Source organism: Zalophus californianus, chromosome 15 (genome assembly GCF_009762305.2).
Source record: "Zalophus californianus isolate mZalCal1 chromosome 15, mZalCal1.pri.v2, whole genome shotgun sequence".
Classification (NCBI taxonomy): domain Eukaryota; kingdom Metazoa; phylum Chordata; class Mammalia; order Carnivora; family Otariidae; genus Zalophus; species Zalophus californianus.
The window spans coordinates 16,485,609-16,509,847 of NC_045609.1; the positions used below are offsets into that span (position 1 = coordinate 16,485,609).

General features: G+C 48.2%; 1 protein-coding gene and 1 long non-coding RNA gene across 3 annotated transcripts in view; one reads left to right on the top strand and one right to left on the bottom strand.

Moving 5' to 3' along the window:
* DISC1 (DISC1 scaffold protein) overlaps positions 1-24,239 on the bottom strand; it is a 393,796-nt gene that overhangs the window by 330,646 nt on the left and 38,911 nt on the right. Inside the window, exons 2-3 of the mRNA XM_027596855.2 lie at positions 12,073-13,082; positions 4,222-4,291 (exon numbers count right to left, since the gene is read on the bottom strand). Coding sequence (XP_027452656.2) covers positions 4,222-4,291; positions 12,073-13,082 — 1,080 coding nt within the window. The remainder of the gene's footprint in view (positions 1-4,221; positions 4,292-12,072; positions 13,083-24,239) is intronic.
* Positions 20,795-23,147, top strand: LOC113923767. Of its 2 annotated transcripts, XR_003520411.1 has the most exons (4): positions 20,795-20,938; positions 21,604-21,741; positions 22,399-22,540; positions 22,905-23,147. It is a non-coding gene; the product is annotated as an uncharacterized LOC113923767 (long non-coding RNA). The 2 variants fall into 2 exon arrangements; XR_003520410.2 differs by lacking the exon at positions 22,905-23,147 and having other exon boundaries at positions 22,399-22,658.

The window sequence follows — 24,239 nt, forward strand, 5'->3', positions numbered from 1 at the left end:
TCCTGAAATTTTTCTCCTTCTTCCATTTGCTTCAGAAGTGAGCCGTGGACATGGTCACAGGCCGGGGGGGACGTTCCAGGCCACACGTCAGTGCAGGACCAGCTGGAACAGCAAGCACATCGCACGTCATTGCCCTCGCTGTCATTCTCTCCCTCCCCCATCTCCCATTTCTGGACGGCAACTTCTCCTGCTGCAGGACTCTGAGGTCCCAACCCCTGCCCCACCGCTGACCACGACACAGGACGAGCACTCATGGGATGAAACCAGGAAAGCATTTCAAGCCTCTGCAGAAAACCTCTAAGCAAGTACTAAATGGTATTATTCTTTTCCTACCAAGCTCTCCCAGCTCTAGGCAAGAATATAAGGAATTATTAACTTTACTTCCCAGGCGAGGAGGGAGAGATGTAATTAGAGCCCTGAGGTTTCCCCACAAGGCATTAGCGAGTAAGTCTGCCAGCACTGTGATGAGATAAAACATGGAACTTTCTATTCTGTGCCAATTGCTTCTTTGTCTGGAACACAAAGTCATCTTCATGAGTGAAACTAGAAAGAAAGAGAGAACAGCAACAAAACCAAGGGAGAGCCCTCCAGACTCTCGTGGCTCCGGCAGCCTGCTTCCCCTGAGACAGAGCACAGCCCCACACCTGCTGCTGACACTGAAGCCGAAGTGAGTCCACTCGGAGACCGTGAAGGCTGAGAATAAAGAAAAATCACAATTCTTGAAACATTTACTAGTAACCCTAGATAAACCAAGTGAGAAAGGAAATCTTACTCAAATCCTATTGCAACAAATCTCATTACAATAAACTCTCCACCTCAACATCAACCAAGCTTCCCTAATGACTTGGCCATTGGTTTACAAGAATTTATGGATCACCTACTGTGTGCCAGTCCATGCGCTGGGCCCTGCAGTGATCCATTTCACCCAACAGCCAACTTCACATCCCATTTCGAGACAGCCACACTGTGGGACGGTGGCTTTCACACCTCTCCACGTTCTCTCAAATGCCCTTCCAGATGCATCCTCTTCACCCTCTGAGGCTCATTCCAGTTACCACCTCCTCCACAGGGTTTTGATCCTCACCCACCGCACTTCCAGCAGAAGTAGTTTCTCCACGGGGCGCCTGGGTGGCTCATTCAGTTAAACGTCTGCCTTCAGCTCAGGTCATGGTCCTGGGGTCCTGGGATGGAGTCCTACTTCTGACTCTTCTGCTCAGTGGGGAGTTTCCTTCTCCCTCTCCCTCTGCCCCTACCCCTGCTCATGCACTCTCTCTCACTCACTCTCTTAAATAAATAATAAATCTTAAATAAATCAATAAAATCTTTAAAAAAAAGAAGAAATAGTAGTTTCCCCTCTTTTGGAACTTCCTTAGTTTATATTCTAAGGGACATGTTATGTGTAACTTTACTATTGTGTACTGTGCTACCTCCCCTCCCTGCCAGAAACTTCCAGAGATGAAAATCCTAAGGACAGAGCCCAGTGTGTCTTTTAAAATGGCTTTGTGCCAGAGCGCCGGGGTGGCTCAGTCAGTGAAGCGTCCGACTCTTGGTTTCAGCTCAGGTCATGATCTCAGGGTCGTGAGATAGAGCCTCACGTCAGGCTCTGCACTCAGTGTGCTTGAGATTCTCCCTCTCTGCCTCCCTCTACCCCTCTTCTCACTCATGCTAAATAAATAAATGCATAAATAAATAAATAAATAAATAAATAAATAAATAAATCTTTTAAAAAACAAATAAATAAAATGGCCTGTGTGCCTTGTATCCCCCCAGCACTCCAAGGGCCATTCTCTGGACAGCTGCAGGAGTGTCCTTTGGGAGCTTATTGCAAACGGAGAGTCTCCACCCCAGCCCAGACCTACTTGGTCAGGATGTGCATTTACCACATTACGCAGGTGATTCATATATACACTGAAGTTTGAGAAGCACTGTTCTATACAATAGATGTTCAATGGGTATCTTTTAAATAATGAGCCAAGTTCTACACAAATATCTTCCCCTCATGCACCCCATCCCAGGGACTGCAAATGAGCTAAGTAACCCCATCCTGAGGTGACACGAGTGCTTGGTCCTTGCTAGCCACCCGTGGCTCCTACACATTCAGCAGCAAGTAACTTTCTTGTTCATCACAAAACGCTGCCTGCCTGCCTCCCTACTATGTGCCAGGCCCTCTGCACATTTCATAAGAACATTGACCTCTCAACACACTGAACCGGGTTTGCATTTGCAGGTTTGGGAGTTTAAATAAAGGAAGAAAGTATGTGACTCTGTGTGTTAAATACCTCCCAGGTGCCTGTCCCCTCCACAGACTCCTGGTGGATCAGGAGGGACACAGCCCCAGACCAGTCCCCCGTCCACTCGCCCCCAGAACTCAGCTGGCCTGGTTCTCCAAGGAGTAAAGCCCTGCATCAGTGTTTTCTCACATGCCAGCACGCCTCCCGACCCCTGGAAGGCTTCTGAAACACACTGCAGGGCCTGTCCCCAAGCTTCTCACTCAGGAGACATTCTCATGCCTGACATAGAAACAAGAAAAAGAAATTCAGACAGAAATACTAAATAAAGGTTTCTATTCCTTTGGCTTCCCTGACAAGGAGTATCTTATCCAACCTTGTTCTCTTGTGTGTTTCAGAGATAATCTGGAGAAAAGACTAAAGAAGTGAGGCCTCTGCTTAATGAAGCCCACTGAGAAAACCAAGTCCAGAAAGTTCCCCAGGCCTTGGTCAGAAAAAGAGGGTCTGGTTTTCCACCCGTGTCTTCAGCTTTGCGTGTTGGAGCGAGAGTTGTGTGCTAAGGGCCCATGCCAGAGAAAATTAATTTGGCCAGCAGTGGGGAGCCTCAAGCCTAGGCTCGGTTGTCCTTCACGGACAAAAGTCAGCGGGTGCGCCCTACTGCAGGCATTGCTCATTTGCTCTCTGCCTACAGCTGTGCCCGTTCATGGGGCGGCCCTTGCCTCAGACTCACCTCCTCTCTCACACGCCTCAGCCTCCACCCAGTGCCATCATGCAATCAAGATGGCCTGTAGAAAGAGTGGAAGAGTTGAGAGTTCCACCTCTGTTCCCAAATCCCTCTCCTTCCTCCCGCCCGGTCATGCTCGGTGGTCAATGTAATCACAACACTACACAGCACCAGCTCCGGGTGTTTCTAGAATAGGATTTGCAACCTCCTTTTAGAAATCACTCACCCACTCCTAGAGTGCCCCAGTGCCAACAGTCTGTGATGTATTCATTGGGAATAAGAAATCACGGGTCAGTAAGGTTGAAGACCCAAGCCTCAAGGTTAACCAGCTTCCAGAAGAATCCTTAAGTCTGCATTCTATTTCCAGACCCATCCTGAGTGTGCTAAACCTGGTTATCACCAGGACTATCTATCAAGTTCATAAGTGTCTGGGGGAACCTGGAAGCTATTTTAAGCCCTCTCTCTTCCCCATATCCAGCAGAAATGGGTGTGAAATGTGACAATCAGCATCCAAAGTCCTGAAGACTCTTCCCAGGCCAACCATACCTGAAAGCCTTCCTTTGACCCAGTCTGCCCTGTGTCCACTCAGCTGCCATGTTGGTCCTTATCTGCTTCTGCTCCAACTCCTACCTTGGTGCCTCATTTTAACTGTTTTTTTTCTGGCATCTAACCAACTCCTCTATCTTCTGGTCTCATGTTGTTACTTCTCCTTTCTAGCTTGGACATTTGGGGCCATCTACATGGGAATTAGGTACATTTGACCCCTTTGGCACAGCCTGGCATTTCTCAAACTCATCCCATTTCCTATCTCTGGTCCTGGACAGTAAGAAATCAAAAAGCTCCATGAGAATTCATATTTACAGGCATCACAAGGTCAGATCCTGTGTCCATCTTATTTTCCTACTCCTGCCACACTGCCTAGCACATAGTAGGTATACAACAAATATTTTTCAATGAATGAATAAATTATAGATATATCACACGTTAGGCAGGAAGATGAGGAGTTAATGTAGCTTTCATTGTGCAAATACTTGAGTACTTCTGGGTAATCAACAAATGTATAACCCAAAGGATTAATGCTCATAAAATGCTTTGAAATCCACAAAATACAGTGCTATAAAACAGTCAATTGTTACTGAGTGGAGGTGACCAGAGGAACAGAGCATACAATTCATCAGAGGTGTAGAAAATGAGTATGAATGAGGGTAAAAGAGAAATGGGACATTCCAGGAAAAAGAGGAAATAATCAGTAAGCAAAATAAAACTCACCTTTATCATAATCATCATCTTCAACTGCTTTTCCTTGAAGTTTCTGAAGCTTTAATCTTAGGGATTTTACCTATGTTGGTTTGAAGGGGAAGAAAATGAAAGCCAAATTAGGATAGCATTCAAGCAAACTTATTTTTTTAAAGCTAAAAACATTTAGAAACGATTTTGAAACTGAAGTTCTTTATTCTCCTTTAAAAAAAGAACCACAAATGTACATTTTTCCAATGCCAGATGCATTAGTTTCTCAAAAAAAAAAAGTTATATAAAGAGAAAGTGTAATTCGAGCATAAAATCCACAAAAAGAGCTAGAAAGTTATTTTAAACAAAAACATCACATTGTACCCTTATCTGCATGAAAAAAATGCATAATAAAAAGGAATGCAAACTTCCTGACCTGACCAAATGGTCTCCGTTCTCAAAATCACATTAAAATTATGAAGATAAACACACTAAGATTGGAAAAGAAGCCAAGAGAAGAAGAGCATGAGCTTAAATGGGGCAGGCTATCCTGCCAGCCCGGGGAGATTGACAAGGACTTCACCATACCCTTCTAGAAAAGGGCATCACCCTATTTAACCCGCATATAGACATAATGATCCCATTGTTTGTCAGAGAGTTACCAATACTCATTTTTAATTATTTTTCTTCTCGACAGGAGGCCCAAGATTTTCTGAAGATAGATTCTTGGCGTATTAGTGAATGGATGTGGGCTCGCTCCCTGAAACACACCTTCCTCCCATCCTTTGCCTGGCTCACACCTCCATGTCCTTCAACACCCAGCTCGGGTGTCACCTCCTCCAGTCTGTGTTACATGTCCTTCCTCTATACAACCATTGTGACCTGTTTTTATTCGTATGACCCATTTGTTCTTATTCGTATGACCCATTTAACAAATATTTACTGTCTCCTCGGTGCCGGGCACCGTTTGAGGTGTTGAGGATACAGCACAAAATTCTTAGCCGTCTCTCAATGTACACTCTTGAGTAGGAAGACAAAAATTGACATAATAAGTATGTTTTATGGAGCCTTACAAAGTGATTGGGGTTAAGAAAGAAGAAAAACCATAGAACCCAGTAAGGGGCATCAGAAATGCTGGAAGAGGGTGGGGCTGCAGATTTAAATAAGATCTCACGGACATTTGAGCAAAGATTTGAACGTGGTAAGAGGGGGAACCCTGGGGGTCCTGGAGAAAACATTTCAACAAGAGAAGAGTCAGCACAAAGGCTCTGGGCAGAGGTGTTGCTGGTGTTGCCAAGTAAAGCAGCAGGCCACTGGGTCTGGGGTGGATTCATTAAAGGGGGATTGTAGATGATGAGGTCAGACAGATGATAAGGAATGCATCATGAAGACACACGAAGATGACTAAAAAAAGTGCTGATGTTACTCTGAGGGTGATGGGGGCAGTCAGAGGGTTTTGAGCACAAGAGTCCATGCTCTGACTGGGGTCTGACTGCTGTGGGTAAGGGCAGAAGTCAGATGGTGGGGGTGGGGGGCATGGAGACCGCCCAGGATGGAAGGGACGGTAGCCTGAACAATCGTGGGCACAGTGAAGATGGTGAGAAGGTGATCTGACCCTGGGCACATTCTGAAAACGGCGTTGAAGACAGGACCGACAGGATTTGTTCATAGATCACATGGCGGGTAAGAAAGTCAGCATGATGCTGGGATTTGGGTTTGAGCTGCTAGAAGAATGGAATTGCAAGAAATTATCGTAGTACTTGGGACACCATGTTACTGCTGTTGTTCTGTTTCATTTTGTCTGTGTGCTCCATTCACACTCGAGCATCTTGAGGGCAAGAACTATATTCTATTCATTCTATTCTATTCAGAAAATGGCAGAGTTCACCCTTACTAGGCTCTCCACTGCTCTGGGCACACATAACGATGACATTTCTCTCACCACCTTGCTGTGGGTCATGGGGTGTGGGTGCAAGCGTTAGAGGTCACTTCTGCAGTGAGTATTTAATTGCTCTTGTAGGACCTCTTATGGTTTTCTTCCTTGTCCCCTTGACTGAGGGGCCGTATGTTCAGGTGGCGAAGGCAGGGTTCCTGAGTGACCCTGTGGAGCAGATCCCCCAACCACCTCCGTGGAATGCGAAGCATTCAACAAGAAACACAACTTTGTCCTATGAAGGCTCTGATATTGTGTCACTATCTATTACCTCTTCTGATACAATCTCCAAAGCCGGGCACAGGGAGTCCATAAATACTTTCTGAATGAATGAATGTTTACATTAACCCCTTTATCCTTGAGTTGCTCCATATTACAAGTGCAAACTGCACCAGTAACCTAGTTGTACATATTAGGGATAGAAGATCTGTATGGGTAGTTCAACTGCCATATAAAGCATACTATTACCATCACCATACCCAAGACTTTGTATTATTAAACAGTTACTAGAGTCGAAGCAGAAAAACTACAGGAAAGAAAGTCATAGAACTTCATGCAGAGCCAACATCCACCTCACCTCCTCCCGCTCATCCAGTGATCCCTGTAGGTCGCTGAATTGATGCCCCAGGAGATGTTTGAACGTCCATCTTTGCTGGCAGCAGAGCCACTGATGGTCATGTCTTATCCAGTGTGAGGCAGGCAATTTCCCTCCTCCTGCAGCTTCCACAAGCTGAGGCAGGGCTAACTTGCAAGGTTCTCCCCGCTTCCCTCTTCTGCACACCCAGTTAGCATTTCCTTCCATCACTATTGTCTCAGCCCCTTGCAATCCCTGGCAATGTCCCTGGATGGCTATTTCTAAACAGCATAAAATACCCATTCTGTCGATTCTCATTCGTGGTAGCTGTATTCTCTAAAGTCTCCGGAAATGCTCAGTTAGCAAACACTAAGCCATTGCTTCCAGGGGAAACAAGCGTTCGGCTTCTGAGAGCCTCTGATCACAATGTTTTTGCCAACTGATCAATATGTAACCTTGTTTTATGTGTGCTTCAGTTGAAAGATGCCTTATTTAATATATATTTCTGGCTCGTTAACAGAACTCACGGCCACCGGCACTACAGCTCGTGCCTGCATCGAGCTTATCTGACACACGTTTCCACCATAAGGCACAGGGCAACCCTCTCACACTTGGGAGCATGAGGCAGCATGGCGGCCCTATGCTGGCAGGCCATTTGAAACAGTGAAATCCCCAACAAGAAGCACTAAATAGACCACAAAAAAGGACACTTGTTTACAGGATGGCAGCTGCAACGAGAAGGGAGCATTGCCTTGTTCGATCTCAGCTGGGAAAGTGCACACCAGGCAACCCAACCTTTTAGCCACTCTGCACACATCCACAAATGACGAGGAAAGCGCTGTGAGCATTGACTCTGGAGTTACCAATAAACTGTAGAAAGTAAGCAACAAACACTGAGGATCGGCTATATTTTAAAAGGAACGAAAACCCAAATTCCTGAGATTTGTTTTTTTACTTAAAGAGAAGGGAGAAGGGGTTAGGAATTGGAATGTAATATCTAAAAGGCCCCAGAACACTAGAATCCCAGTCTTTCAAAGGACATCCCTCCCTAATCCTGAGTGCCTCTCCAGGAGCCCGAATGAGCAATCTCAAGCCTCTGCACAAACGTGATAGAAAAAGAAGCAAAAGGCCCCCCTCACGCCAGACACTTCCAGCTGTCAGGAGCCTCTTCTTCCTATAGAAACAAAATCTGCCTTCCTATAAATCTTATGCCCCAGACAGAGTTCTTTCCATCACTCCCACCACACCAAAGAAAGCTAATTCCTCTCCCACAAACAGACATTCAAATCACTGAAAACAGCATCGTGTTTTCTGCTTTTTAGCTGTTAGTTTACCATAAACAAAGGTACTTAAACTACAGATAAATTGTGTCCAGATCCTATCACTTGAGACAGGATATGAGTTTAATTTGAATTATGGGGAGAAGGGTGAATTTGGTGTTTTTGACCCAAATTCCCTTATTCTGAGCTATTTCTCTAATGATAATAACGACCAATATTCTGGGCACTTGCTCGGTGCCAGACCCTGTCTGAAGCTCCCAACAAGTGTGAGCACATTTCATCCTCATGAGAATCTAATGAGGTGGGTACCGTGGTTTATCTCCACCTTCTAACAAGAGCATCTTGAGGCACAGAACAGTTAAGCAAATTACCTAAGGCCCCACAGCTGGGAGAGGAAAATGCCAGGCTAGCATCCAGGCAGGCCCATGAACCTGACACGCTGCAGGGCACCGTGGGATCACAGGCACACACACACCCCCCACCAGGTGCCCACGGAAAGCAGGGCTGTCCTCCTCCAGAATCCCCAGGGTGAACCGGCAGCCACCTTGTCCTTCTTCCGCAAGGAACACCTCTCTTGTGGGCTCCGACCAATAAATTCTTTTAAAAAGCTGCATCTGGGTAATAAAGGTTAAAGGAAGAGATGTATCTAGGGTTGGTTGTATTTTTTTAAAACTAAAAATCCTGAAACCCAAAAGGTAAGTCAGGGTGGCTTTCCACAGCCAGAGCCCCAGGAATGCCAACCTTCAGGCCCTGAAATGACCTGGTGGCTCGGGGAGCTGGCAAAGCGAGCCCGAGGCGTGGCTGGGCCCCAAGAGCCACAACTGCTCAGGGGTTCGCAGACTCCAGTTTATTACAAACAAGATTCTCGGGAGGATGTGAGTTACCTGCAGGTAGGAGGAGATAGAAGAAAGGAAACCCAGCGAGCGGAATCGTGTGGACTGCAGAAGGATCACTGCCAAGGTAGTTCCTGTTTGTTTGGCTATTTGGGAGGGAGAGCCACTGGTCATTGGAATGGCATTCTACTTTTGCTTCACTTGAGTCAAAACTTGAATTTTTTGAGATGGAGAAATACAGATATGTTGTCAAGATTTTTTTAAAAGAGATCTTGGAAATGAAACGTTGAATACAGATATTTACAGCTGGAAAAGTGTGATGACACAAAGCTCCACTTAGTGCCTGGGACCTTGTGATTCATAAACAAGAAATGAGTATTTCGTCTTTGTTCATTTCTGACACAGAGCGCCTAAAACCCTAGAAATTTCCTGTGAAGAGGGCAAGAAAGGTGTCTTTTGTTATGTTAATAAGATGACTTTTGGAAGACACCTAAGGATGAGGGCTGGTTGCCAGGGGAACCAACCACATGACTGGGGTGGGGGGGGGACTTACAGCCCCAACCCCCCCCCACCCCCGACCTCCAGGGAGGATAAGGGGCTGGGTGTTGAATCATTCCCAAATGGCCAATGATTTAATAAGTCATGCCTACGTTAATAAAGCCTCCATAAAAACCTGAAGGACAGTGTTGTGAGAGATTCCAGGTTGGTACACATGTAGACATTCAGGGAGAGTGGTGTGCCTGGAGAGGGCCTAGAAGCTCCACGCCCTTCCCCCTACACCTTGCCCCATGTATCTCTTCCACTGGCTGTTCCTGAGTTATATCCTTTTATAATAAATGTATAATCTAGTAAGTAAAACGTTTCTCTGAGTTCAGCGAGCCACTCTAACAAATTAATCGAACCCAAGGAGAGGGTTGCTGTTGGAACCTCCGATCTATAGCCAGTGGGTCAGAAGCACAGATGATGGTCTGGACCTGCAACTGGCCTCCAGAGAAGAAGCAGGCAGTCTTGTGGACTAAGCTCCTCCACTGTCGGAGCTGATACTATTTCTGGACAGATGGGGTCAGAACTGCGTTGAGTTACAGGACACCCAGCTAGCGTTGGAGAATTGCTGGTGTGGACAAACACCTCTCCAAGGTTGGAATTGATGACGAGAACCCCCTTACACTTTGCATATCTGTCTCTCAGACTCTTCTTATGCCCTAGCGAGTCAATCCAAGAAAACCATCACCTGGGGATCTGTGGTTCCTCTTAAGGAGATTAATCATTTCACTAAAAACAAAAATGAATCAAGCAACAGCGGAGGGCCAGGACGGATGCAAGGCATCAGGCATCCAAAACTGTCTAAGAGATGTGACCTATGGTAGGTAGAGCTCATGGTCGAGTGCAGAACTTGGACCCGCAAACAAATGCTTATTAAACGTGATGAGTGCTACCATGGGGCATGTCCAGAGTGCTATGGAAGCAACGTGGAAGGAAGGACTCATTTGGTCCAGAGGGGGCAGGAAATGTCTCACAGGGAGGTGGCTTCAGACCCACTCCAAAGGGATTATATGATCTTGGCAGGTGGAAAGGTGTAGGAAGGTCATTCCAGGCAGAGGGAGAACTGTAGGCAAGGGCCTGAGGCACAGCTTTCCTTGGTGTCTTCAGGAACAGGAAGCAGCACCAGATGGCTGAGCCAGCAGGAGTAAGGCACTGGGGCAGGCTGGTGCAGGTTGGGAAAGGTCTCAATGATCAGGATAAGGAACTTGGATACCATCCCGAGAAGAGCAATGAGCCACCAAAGGTTTCGAGCCAAGGAATAACACTATCCCACCGGTATTTTGGAAGATAACTCTGCTGGCCATCCGGAGGATGAACTGGAGAGGAGAGATACTGGAGGAAGGTAAATATGTCAAGAATCTCTTACAAAACCCAGGTTAAAAATAACAAGGGTTTGAACCAGGGCAGAGGCCACGGCTGTGAGAGGCAGGTTAGCTGTAGGACTATGAGGGCTGACCAGAGGGGGGAGTGACGATGAGGGAGGTGTTGACGACGCTGGATGGATGCTATTCATTAACATCAACAAAAATGTATCAAGACCAGAGCCTTTTAGAACAGCTTTGGTGGGGAAGACAATGACGTCAGCTTTGAACACACCTAACTCGAGGGTTCTGTGCATCACCTGGGAACGGAGACCTGCACGCATATCCAGCCTGACTTCAGGATCTCCTTGTGATACAAATCACATGGCTGGGCTGAGGTCCCTGAGGGCTGGAACAGGGCAAACAGGGCCAGGGCCAGGAACATCAGGCCACGCGTAAAGAACTGAAAGTAAATGAGTGCAATTGCTGGGAATGAACACGACCTTCACATTTTCAGGTACTTCTACCAAATGCCTGATGAGTGGGTGTTCTACTTCCTTGTGTACATGTACATGTATGCACACATACACATACACACATGCACACACTTACACACATGCGCACACATCACATGCACACACAACACAGAAGGAAAACACAGCCTTTCAGTAGGATAAGCCACACACAGCGCAATGGGTCAGTCACAAAGCATCTCTGCCTGGGTTTCTCGGGGAAATTTTGGGGGGTAGCACAACACTGCCTACTCACAGTTGTACCCATCTCTCACATAACCGGGTGGACAGCACCCTCATGATGCCAGGACTTACGTGAATACAATCTGTCCTAGCTTCCAAAAGTCCTCAGCTTCTCACTGCAGCCAGAGAACAATCCCGTGCAGTGTTACCGTCTTTAGAACTGAGAGCCTGAGGGATGTAATGCCCAGGAACGAAGTCTCCTGGCTGTGTCAGGCAGTTCCCACTGAGCAGGATGAAATGTAAGGGGCACAGTAAATGCAAATGAAGCCCAGCCTCACCCCCACGATGGGGCATCACCGACTTCAGACCCCTCAACCACACACCAGCCAGCTCCCCTGCCCCTGCCCCCAAGTTCCTGTTTCAGAGCAGAGCTGGGCAGAGCTAACCACACATCTCTTAGGCTGGGAAGTGCAGAGGAGCCTGCGGCCCAACAGAGAGCAAATCTGAGCAACCACGTGACAGAGAAGACGGGAACGGGGACAGATTTGTGTTCGAACTGAAAGACAAGAAACAGAAGTACAGCGGCATCTTTTTGCAGCCGGTTACAAAAAGAGCTGCTGCAGTTTCCGAGGGGACGCTGGCGGTCAACCCCAGAACTCCTCGGTTCCTGCCCTCTGCCCGGAGCAGATCTGAGCTTGGGACAGTCACGGCTCCACAGGCTGGGAGACACTAACCTCCAGCCACCTCTGGTCGCTCAGCAGGCAGTCCAGGAGAACGGGCTCGCACCTCCTGAGCAGGGTATCCCAGCGCTGAGAGTCCCCCAAGCTGCTGCCCACAGGCCAGGAGGGGCCCGGGGAGCAGAAGGAGGCGGTGTCCGTGTCCAGTAAGGAAAGCGGCTCCCTCTCCGGCCCGCGGCTGCCCCCTGCGGCCTGCGCAGAGTCTGCCAGGTGCTGAGCAGTCTTGAGACTCAAGTGGGGAGAGAGAAGTCGAGGGTGTTCGTGTGGCCTGTCCAGGCTGGCAGCCGTGGCTTCCGTCTCCTCGGGGCTCTGACAAGGGGCCTCGGCCTCTCTGGAGGGCGGGCGGCCCTCCGCCTCTCCACGCTCCCCAGCAGAGCCAAGCGAGAGCCGTATGAAGCTAAAGCTTGAAGTAAAGGCGTCCTGAGAGCCGGCAGGGGCTGAGGGGACCCTGGGGCCACTTCCGAGGCTGCAGCTGTTGCCAGTCACCTCCTCTGGGGCCAGATGGCCTTTTGTCCAGGAACCCTTTGCTCTTCCACCCCTGGCAGCACGCCAGCCAAGGCCGGGAGCCTCGGAACTGTCCATGGACGGGAGCTCCTCCTGCCCCCCAGCGTCCCCAGGGCCACACGACCTGGCCGGCCTGGCAGGTAGTGTGGGGGCAGCTCTGAGTTGAATCCCAAAGAGCCCTGGGGGTCCTCTTACAGGGGTCAGAGCCAGGCCGAGGCAGCCCACGGGGGTCGGAGCCGAGGCTGCTGTGCTCCTAGGAACAAGGCTCCCAACTGAGGGGCCTCGCCGCTGGCCTCCAGGATCGCGGCCACACTGTCCGGCCCTGGACTCAGACTGGTGGCACTCCTCACCGCACGCCCCTCCCTGGGCCCGTAACGGAGCGGCCGCCCCTGGGAAGAGGAACCCAATCTGGGGCCCGGCTGCGCCTCTCATGTAGCCCGGCCTCCGTGCCAGGCGCCTCCTCCGAAGAAAGGTCGCTGCAGGTCGTAAGCAATCCTGGCCACCTGCGAGGAAAAGAGAAACAGTAGCATAAACACGCAACTCTCACCGGCTCCGCAGGAACTGCACTGGGAGAGCATCTGGGGTTTAGAGGGCACGGCTCTGTGCATCTGTCAGACAGATGCCGGCTCAGTGGTCACAGGGCCAGCCCGGCCGGGGATTCGGATGACCCTCTCCAACGCGGCCGTGAGGTATGCCGACACGTCAGCAGGCCCACTGGAGACACAACCTCAGCGGCTCCATCTGAACCCTCCGGCATCTTGCCTGTTGGGCTCTTGGGCCCAATCGGCACTTTTCTCCCAGAGTGGGCCTGGAAAGCGAGCGACCGGAAGGCAAACGCCAGCACCCTCCTCCAAACAAGATCCAAGCACTTGCTCTAGCTACGTACTGAACAATACGTGAGTTTTCATTATCGGAGCTATCCCTGTCCCTGCACGCGTCTGGACCCTGGAGAGTCGGCTGGGGCACAGTTTACGCCCATCAGTTCATCTCACACCTTGGCCCACAGGAGGCCCTGCCTGATGTGCCCTACGAACCAGGGGCCGTGTCCTCTGCCCAGCTATGCAAGAAGAACAGAAACAACAAAAAATGCCAATAGCGCTCAGGCAGGATCGTACAGCAGCCGAGAGCAAAGACTCTGGCACCTCATTGCCTGGTTCTGGCACCTCATTGCCTGGTTCAGGCCCCGGCTGCCATGGCTGGCTGTGACCTTCCACACGTTACTTAACCTCTCTGTGCCTCGGTGTGCTCAGCAGTAAAATGGAGACGTTACCAGTACCTCTCGCACAGGGTGGCTTTGCACATTTAACCAAATGAGTCATTACGTGGAGACAGCCTAGAACAGTGCCTGGCACACATAATAAGTGTGCTGAAGGTGTTATCATTTCTCCATTGCAGAGCACGTTGTTACTCAGAATATGTGCATAATCTACATTCATTTCACGTGCTCCCTGCCAAAATCATGTGAATCAACCAGGCCAGGAATTGTAACTTTCCTTCTACAGTGAAGGAAACAGAGGCTCAGAGAAATTGACATTCCAGAAACTCCTGCAAGTGCCTGAGTGACCAGCATCACAGTCTCCTGACTCTCCTGGCCTGCATGGCCCTCTCGCTGCGGCGCTCTGCCACACCATGAGCCAGATGAGATGCAAAGCATACAAGGACGACCAGGCAGCACGGGACATGGCTCTAGGTATACTACAGCCTCTGGTGAGGAGGGGAACAAAGCTTCGTGCCAGGCGCACACGTCCTGCTCTGCCCCCAGAACACGGACCGGCCCAGGATCTTTGTCAAGGTTAGCGGAAAGCGCTGGGCATTCGGGCTCCCCCTGCGTTATGATCATGGCACACACCAGTCTTTGGAACAGGTATCAGTGGTAATCCCTGGGGAAAAGAGCACAACAACCCATGGGCCACCCATTCCCTGAATTTGAGCATCTAAGGACTAAAGAGCCCAAGACAGGTTCAGCCAGTGACCTTCTCTTGCCAACTGGGTGTGCCAACTGCCACGTGCCAGGGAAGGGCTAATACCACCCACGTACATAGAATTCTGGAAGCTGGTAGTGGAGGGAGGAGCGAAAGTAAGGGCTATCAGGGGGTGGGAGAGGAAGTCAGGGTAAAGGAAGGGAGGGGGGTATATAACACACAACCCTAGGGGCTTGATACCATTTTTCCATTTCATAAACAATAAAATTAAAGCCCAGAAGGTTTTAATTTGCCCAGAACTTAGATCGTAGCTTACCAAAGCCTGTGTTGCTCATTACAGGACAATAAACCAGCACAATGCTCTCCTATGTCCCTAAGTGGCTTGATAAATGATGAATGAATGGATGCATGGACGGATGAGGGAAGGATGGATGAACCAAGGCCTATCTGATTCCAAAACACACGCTCTTCTTATATCCTTTGCCTCCAAGTATATCACTTAGGATGATAATTTGAAATGGCAGGAAGTCAGAAGAAAGATTGATTTTTCTTTTTCCTTAACGACACAGGCCATGCAAAGTCAGAATTGGTAGAAAAGGACATGATAAAAATGTACAGAGGGGCACCTGGATGGCTCAGTCAGTTAAGCATCTACCTTCGGCTCAGGTCATGATCCCAGGGTCCTGGGATCAAGTCCTACATGGGGCTCCCTGCTGTGCAGGGAGCCTGCTTCTCCCTCTGCTTCTACCTCTCTCTCTTTCTCTCTGTGTCTCTCATGAATAAATGAATAAAAATCTTTTTTAAAAAGTTTTTAAATGTACAGAAAATGTACAGAAGGAATTACTTAACTCATTAGTTAATAATCCAAATTGGACCACCCATTCAGATGGTCACTATCAAAAATAAAAACAAAAACCCAGCAGTGATTAAGGAGGGCACTTGTGATAAGGACTAGGCGATGTATGGAAGTGTTGAATCACTACATTGTACACCTGAAACTGATATTACACTGTATGTGAACTAACTGGAATTTAAATAAAAACTTCAAAAAAATTAAGACATTGAAAAAAATATTTTTTAAACAGAAAATAGCAAGTGTTGATTAGAATGTAGAAAAATTGGAATGAGTGTGCCCTGTGTAAAATGTTTTCAGAGTAGCTGAAAAGAGTACAGTAGTTCCTCAAAAAGTTAAAAATAGAATTACTACATGGTCCAACAATTCCACTTCTCATTACATACCCAGAAGTACTGAAAGCAGAAAATATATCTCTTTTGAGATATTTGTACATCCATGCCCACAGCAACATGATTCACAATAGTCAATGGTAGAAGCAAGCCAAGTGTCCATTGTTGCGTGAATGGATAAACAAAATGTGGTAAATTCATGCAATGGAATATTATTCAGCCTTAAAAAGGAAAGAAATTCTGGGCGCTTGGGTGGCTCAGTCATTAAGCGTCTGCCTTCAGCTCAGGTCATGATCCCAGGGTCCTGGGATCGAGCCCCGCATCGGGCTCTCTGCTCAGCGGGAAGCCTGCTTCTCCCTCTCCCGCTCCCCCTGCTTGTGTTCCTGCTCTCGCTGTGTCTCTCTCTGTCAAATAAATAAACAAAATCTTTAAAAAAAAAAAAAGGAAAGAAATTCTGACACAGGCTACAATGTGGATGAACCCTGACGACATCATGCTAAATGAAATAAGTCAGTCACAAAAGGACAAATATTGTATTTATATACATATATACATTTATATAAGGTATCTAGAGGAGTCAAATTCATAGATCCAGAAAGTAGAATAGTGACGGCCAGGGGCTGGGGGAAGGAGGAATGGGGAGTGAGTGTTTAATGGGGTCAGAGTTTCAGTTTGGGAAGATGAAAAAGTTCTGGAAACAGATGGGGATAATAGTTGTACAACAACATGAATATACTTAATGCCACTGAATTGTACACTTAAAAATTGTTAAGAGGGTAAATTTTATGTTATGTGTACTTATCCCAATTAAAATTTTTAAAAATCTTTAAATAGGTCAAATTGGGTCACCATGCTATGTGGTCTGAAGGACCCCCCCCATCCTTTCCCTCAGGGATTTCACTATCTGAGGATATCCCTGTATGTCAGGGTCCTGACCACAGAGAGAACCCACGTTCCTACTGGGGTGCTGGTAAGATGTTATTGGGCCACAGTGCTGCATGAGTAACAAGCCAAGAAGACCAGACGTGAGAAAAATGTTCACCAAATATGGGGATGAGAGAGAAGGGTCAGGTGTGTGGATGGCCCAGCTCTTGCACCCACCAGACCCCTCATACCCCCCATCCCCTGGCATGGGCCTTCCCGGAAGGCGGCCCAAGAGGCAGACACAATCACACACTATTAATCCTAACCCTCAGGAGAGGGCAGAACTGACAGCCGGATCTGGACAGCACTTCTGGAATGAGCTAGAAGGATTAGAAGAAACCCATATTGGGCAGATGGCAGCTTGGAACCTCTAGAAAGACCCCCAGGTCCCTAGACCCAAAGTCCCCCTTTTTTTTTCAATTTTTATTTTTTGAGGCAACTTACAATATCCCCTCTGACCAGAAATCAATTATTACTATCTATCCTGCCTGAAATCCTACCTCTTAGATTGATCCAAACCCAAGTCCTGCCAACATGCCCTACAGTTAAGGAAGGGTTGTGACGCATTCAGACCTCCGAAGGCAAGATTCCTTCCTGACACCTACCTTCAGGGTTGAGCGGGCAGGAAGTACACCACCACAGGGTTCAAAGCACACACTGGCTTTGAGAGCTGGCCAGGGAAACCAGCTGTGCCTTCTGTTCTTTGTAAAACTCAGAGATGGTTCCGTTCTGCCCATCTGGCCCTGGAAAGGCTGAGGAGGAAGGGGTGCACACAATCTTCTCCATCCCCCACAGCCTCCCGCTCCGAACAGACTCTAGGGAGAGGAGCGCAGACCTGGCCTGGGTTATGTAGGATCCCCCCTCCACCGCCATCCAGCCCAGTGAGCTCCGGGATGGCAGGGAAGTGAACAACAAGAGCTTAGAACAGACCTAGATGTCAAAAGACCTCCATATACAGTCCAGATAAGGTGCCCGGAAACATGCACTCCTCTAACTTACAGGGAAAACTGGGGGAAACCTCTGTTAACCAGCCAGATCAGCAAAATTCCTGTCTGCCTGCCTCTAACGCTCTCCTTCTTCTAGACAAATCCTTCCCGTCCTCCGGCTTCCAACGCCCTTCCCCAAGCTACCTTCCCCATCAGCAGTTCACAAGGCTTCAACAACGGTCCACTCCACTCCTGACCCCCTACTTACTACCATCCAGCACTGCTAGCTATTTTCTTCAGTGTATGTGAATTGTTCCCCATTTATGCTATATATAAGCTTCCTGACACCCTCATAATCCCTGCAAAATCCTAGTATACAGAGAAGGCATTCCAATACACATCGGCCAGATAGTATTTATTTTTAAGTAGGAAATCTAAAACATGTAAGTTAAGGAAACACGATACACATGAATTTACTTGGAAGACCTTAAAACCAAGACCCAAAGTTTAAATCTACATGAAATGCCCATGTAGGCTGGGGCAAGTCACTTGGCCACCCTGTTCCTCAATGATGCAATGACTCATGTGGGGAAAGCATGTCTGTCTCCCTCAGGACCACTGCTGAGAACACACAGAATAGTCAGGAAAGAACAAGCACATAAGACTTTGCAAAGCACGACCTGGATATAAATGTACGGTGGAAGCATAAGTGAATGTATCTTTTCATGGAAGGAATTTTAATCCTATTTGTCATGGTTGGGGCATAAGTCTTTTCTAAAACATTCAGGTTAACCAAAGATCCTGAGTCGTAAAGAAACCACACATCCCTGTGGATTAACTTGTTTTCAGAGAATCAGAATCCAATCATATACATACTAAGCACAAACACTCCACTGAACATGAGTTCATCTTTCTTTGATAGTTCAGAGAGCACTTGAGGATTCAGAAGTGGCTTCAGGTCGTTATAATAAGCATCTAGCAAGCAAGGCAAGTGCTAGCGCAGAATAAATCAACACTTATTGTATTTCCATTGTAATTGTGCAACCCATTTTAATAAAACAACTCCTTATTGAACACTAGCTGCTGTGTGGGATGCAGACACGAGCAAGACACCGTCCCTACCCCCGACTGCCCATGATCTAGGAGGGGATATAAGCCATGCATACAAAAACTGTCACAGGCTGGAATGTGCTACCTTAATCACAGAGGAAAGACAACTTGATTTGAAATTAAATGAATGGGGTAATCTAGTTGGCTCCATTGGTTTACCTCACAGTTCTTTCCCCTTCGGCAAAGCAGAGACTCCACGAGCTCCAGAACACTCCCGCATTTCTGTCACCCCAAAGAAGCACCTCTTGGGATTGAAGGGAAGAAGGGTGATAAGGAGGCCTGTTCGTGGGACCCAGGACGACTCTAACAAGCAGGTCTGAGGCTTCCTCCCTCCCATCTCGCTAACTGCTCCCCTGCCTTCTCCTGTCCCCCTCCTTTATCCTGCACGGGTACCCCCCTCAATCAACCTCTTGCCTGTCTCACTCTGTGCCTGCCCCTCAGAGAATCCCAACCCTGTCCTAGAGAGGGTACAGCAAGCAAGCACAGGTGGCCTGCCTGCTTGGGGGTTGCCATCGTTCGGGGAGCAGAGAGAGAAGTCAAGCATGCACACAGGTTAAGTCCTGCCAGGGTGCTGAAGGACAGGTTCGTGGTGCCGAGCCACATAGCCATGCGAGAGTCAGAGAGGCCCCGGGGGATGCTGCAGGAAAGAGCCTTAGAGGAAGGAACGAGGCCAGCTGGAGGGGCTTGGAGGGCACTAGAGGTGGGCTGGGCCCGGATGGAGCCAGATGCGGCAGGATGTATTGACCACATCAAGCCTGGATCTTTGCCCGGAGTGGGACGGACAAGGCCTTTGAAGGACATGAAGCAGAGGAGGGGCATGAGCAGATCTGCATATTTTAAGAGCTCACTCTGTGGAGAACAGACCATACGGGAGTGAGAGAGGACGCCAGGAGAAGAGTTAGGAGGCACCAAACAGGCAAAAATAAGCAAAGTAAGCCTGCAGCATGCCCAGTCATCCTGGTACTTCTCAGAGGTGAGGTCACGGGTCAGGAGGATGTCCCTTGCTCCTAAGCCATCTATGTCCATCCTCTGCTGCACACATCGTATTGGCTCCGGCTCTCTTATGTGATGAAGTGCAAGCAGCAGTTCCTTTGTAGCATTCTGGACAACCTCCCACCCTCCACCACCCTTCCCCAGGCAGTATCTGGGGCCAAATGAGTGATAGTCTCAACGAGTCTCTCGGCAAAGCAATCACCACAGGCTTGCTGACACGTCGTCTTCACAAACTGACACTCTCCATCCCTTTGAAAGGCAGATTGTTTTCCTAGACATGGTTATTCACCAGCTGCTTTTGGTGAGCAGAGCCACTTCACCCTGATCTCTCATTTCCATAATCTTCAAAGCCACACACACCGCTGGTGTAGACGCCCACAGGTCTGCAGAGCATGGCCCTCTCGGCCAACCACCTGGAGCCCCGTGAAAGCAAAGCTCTGTCTGGTTTTCTATCAGCCTCCTGGTTCCCCAAATGCAAGAGCTTTGACTCCCGGGCTGCAGACATCACTTCTTATGACAGCCTCCCAGTCGGAAGGGACGAGTCCCACACTGAATTGTGGCTTCACTGGCTTAATGTCAGCCCTGAGTCAGTGAAACTGAAAAGACTGTTCTGCCTGGAACACAGGAGACATAGATGGGCTAAAAGTATGAAGAAAAGCAAAAAAACGATCAACAGCGCCAACTGGTTGGGGGAGGAGACGTGACTGGTGAAGGATGTCAAGGGTCCCGATCCATCGCTTAAGCACGCGGCAGTTACATGGGCGCTGATAGTCTCTGCAACCTGTGTATCATACGGTTTTTATAACTGGGAGACAGTCTGTAATGAGTTCTCAGAGCCCCAGTCGTGCCCTCAAGGAGCTCACAGCTGCATGGGGAAGGGAGATGCGTCAACACACACATGCAGACCAGACTGGCAGTGGCTCCTGCATAGGAGGAACTGACCCTGAAGCTAAACCCAAAGGTGGAGGCTGCAGAGGCCACAAAGGAAGTGAGGCCTGTCAGTGGAGGAAGAGCAAGTACGCAGGAATGGAGGTGACAGCTGGAAGAGGTTCAAACGTCCAGGGCCCAGGCAGGCGGGGCGCCTGTGGGTTATGCAGCCGACAGTGGGCGTGAGAAGGCCCAGGCAGCTGGCAGGGGGCGCTGGGGCAAAGACAGGGCCAAGTCAGGTCCCTGCCCTGGAGAGAAGACAGCTGGAAACACGGCTGGTGCACGGAGATCCTCAAGAGTCCAGGATGCCCCCTGCAGAGGAACTCTGGAAGAGTAGGGGGGTGAGGAAAAGAGTGACCCGAAATGACCCAGGTAATCACGTGTGCTTCCCAGAGGTGTCGGCTGTGCGATATCGGCCTCGTGATGTGCAGCTCAATGCGTCCAGCACCGTTCGTGGGGAGCAGACACTTGTCACCTGCTGTCCTCAGCGTTTGTGCTCCAGCGGAAACACTGAGTGGTTACCAAATGTGGCTGCCTGGCAGTCACTGGGGGTGGGGGGGGTGTCTCTTTTCAAAACGATGCACTCACAATGCTGGGGAGTGGGACTCAGTGCCCCCAAGGTGATTCCAGGGGGAAGCCAGGGTTGGGAACCTCTGCTCTAGGGGAGAGTCCTATTTAACATCCTACTGAGCTCAGAATCCAAACGCATCATACACAATGTTCACAAGACGGCAGAGGTTGTTGCTTTGAAGAATCTTCTCTTTCCCCTATACTTTTTGTTTCTTGAAATGTGGCTTTTCACTGCAAACCTCTATGCAGGATGGAGTGTGGCCTGTATTTACAATATGTCCCCATATATCTGTTCTAAATCTTCTAGCCCGCATAAGGTTTCCGCTTCCGGTGAGACAATGGGAGACCTGGGCCCCACAGCAGGACCTCCCATGAGGCGGGGGGGGGGGGGGGGGGGGGGGGGGGGGGGGGGCGGGCCAGAAGACAGGCAGCTGCTGGGCACTGTCTCACTTCCCTAATGTGCACAGACAGGGACGGGGCCAAACAGTGGGCCAACATTCAGCACACTTCGGAGTTTAAAGTCAAAACCCACATGTGCAGCATAGATCCCGGACTGGATCCTACAACAAAGAAAGGATGTTGGTGGAAAAACTGGTGAAATCCAAGTAAGATCTATGGCTTAGTTCATCGTGCCAATGTTCATTTCTGAGTTGTAATAACTGTACCATAATTATAGAAGCTGTTTGCGTTAGGGGAAGCGGGGGGGGGGGGGGCGGCGCAAGGAGGAGGAACTCTGTCATATCTTTGCAACTTTTCTATGAATCTGGAAGTATTCCAAAATAAAAAGCTTATTTAAAAAACCGGTACACAGGGGTGCTTGGGTGGCTCAGTCAGTTAAACATCTGACTCTTGGTTTCAGCTCAGGTCATGATCTCGGCATCGTGGGATCGAGCAGAGCCTGCTTGGGATTTTTTTTCTCCCTCTCCCTCTGCCCCTCCCCCTGCTCTCTTGTTCACTCGCTCTCAATTAAAAAAAAATATATCTTAAAAAAAACCACATACATGTGTGCATGATTTATGGCCCTGTACTTTGAAACTAGAAAAGGGTATGGACTCTGTAGACAGAGTGCCTGAATTTAAAATTCAGCTCTGCCACTTCCTAGTGAATGCTCTTGAGTTACCTGCCTCTCTGCTTGTCTTGTCTGTTAAAGGGACTCTAGTTCACAGAATTGCTGGAAAGACAGATAAGATTATGAATTTCACTGCCCTATACCATGCCTGGCACAGAATAACCATTCAAAAACTATTTTGTTTTCAATTCAGGAATAAAGACAAGAATATTATCCCGAAGCAAAGACACCTGGACACGGGCACCTGGGGGCAGATTTCAAGGCAAAGCTCAACCAAAGCAGCCTCGGGTCTGACTCTAAGCCTTTTCCTGTACTAATAAGACTCCTGGAGGCCAGTAGGTATCTATTCTCTCTCTGTCTCTCTCTGTGTCTCTCTATCTCTCTGACTCTCTCTCTGACTCTGAGTCTCTCTCTGTCCCTCTCTAACTCTTTGTCTCTCTCTAACTTTCTGTCTCTCTCTAACTCTCTGTGTCTCTTTTTCTCTCTCTCTGCCTCTTTATCTGTCCGTCTCTCCCTCTCTTTCTGACACTCTCTCTCTGTCTCTCTCACACACACACACACACAGCCCATCCAGCAACAGTGTCACGGAGACAACCTATACTCTCTTGCTGACCAATCTCTTCCCACCTCTCTAATCCAGTTTTCTGTGTTCTGTTTTCTTTCTTTTCTACGCCTGGATCTACAACCTCCCACTGAAAGCAGGTCGTTGAGGAATTTAGCAGCAAGAGATTCACAGACCACGTGAAAGTGTTTGCTCTGAAATCACTGAGCAACCTCTCTCCATGGTGCTATTAATTCTCATAAGCGACTGTCTTTTTCTTTTCATGTAAAATGCTACTCAGAACTCTGATCGCCATCTGAACCCCCCTCAAGAGTGCTGCTAGCTACAGATGGGTGTCTCTAATGAATTTTTTAACTGCTGCCCTAATAAAATATGGATGAACCAGAAGGAGTCCTCTCTGTAGCTGCTATTTCCAAACAACCAAACAACTTAAGTTTCTGCTCTTATTTCTGTAGCAAAGAGCCGCAAGCTCTCACATCCACCCTAACAAAAGATAGCTTTCCTCATGCTAGTCCACCTGCAAAGTTCACAGTTACCTTTTTAATGCCATATTTTAAGCATGGGCTTATTTACATGGCTTTCTAAATGCGCTGTTTGTGTGCCAAATTTGAGATGTGTTTATTAAAAAATGATCCCAAATTGTCAGCACTTCACACATAAGTAGTACCCTTGAGACTGGAGCATCCCTGAAGGAAGTCCCTACTTTGCACTTAATTTTTTTATAATACTCAGAATTTAAGCCCACATCAAAGGTTTGTGCCAGTTTAAATACCTGACCTTAAAAATGATACAATTCTAGCATTGCAAATGTACTGCTCCATGGCCCTATTAGAAAAGAAGAGGAAATTCGGTATTTTTTTTCCCCAAACTTCAGTATGGAAACTTGGTGCACTGGTCTGAGGGAATAAGAAAGAAATCAGCATTATACAACTCCTGGGTTAGAAAGATCTGGACCCCGTGACACCATACACATGTGGACAGGTGCTCAGGGGGACCCATACCTCACCTGGATCTGAGATGTAAGGGGACATCTTCTAATAGAATATGATTGTCTTCTGTCTACACTTGAGGATTCTTCATTTGTAAAACTTCTCTAGCCCCACTTCGTATTGAGGAACTATATATAGCATCCCGGTTTTAAGAGGCCATGACTCTATCCAGAAAGCTCAAGTCTCTCTGACTGATGCAAATCCAGTTGGCATTTGGAGTTGATGACAACGAGGCAGGGGTGGACAGGAGGTAACCTTCACGATACCTACCAATAAAGGCTTTTTCTCAACAGTAATCCTTTACCGAAGATTAACTGGGGAATACTTAGGGTATTTAAGAGAACAAAATTTTTCAAGTATCCATTTATATTCATACAGCGCAAATTAACTATAAGGAATTCCTGTCTCTTCTTGCTTTCATAGTGCCTCTTCACTGTGGAATGATCTTGAACAAAGCAATACATTTTACTGTTAAGAATAAGC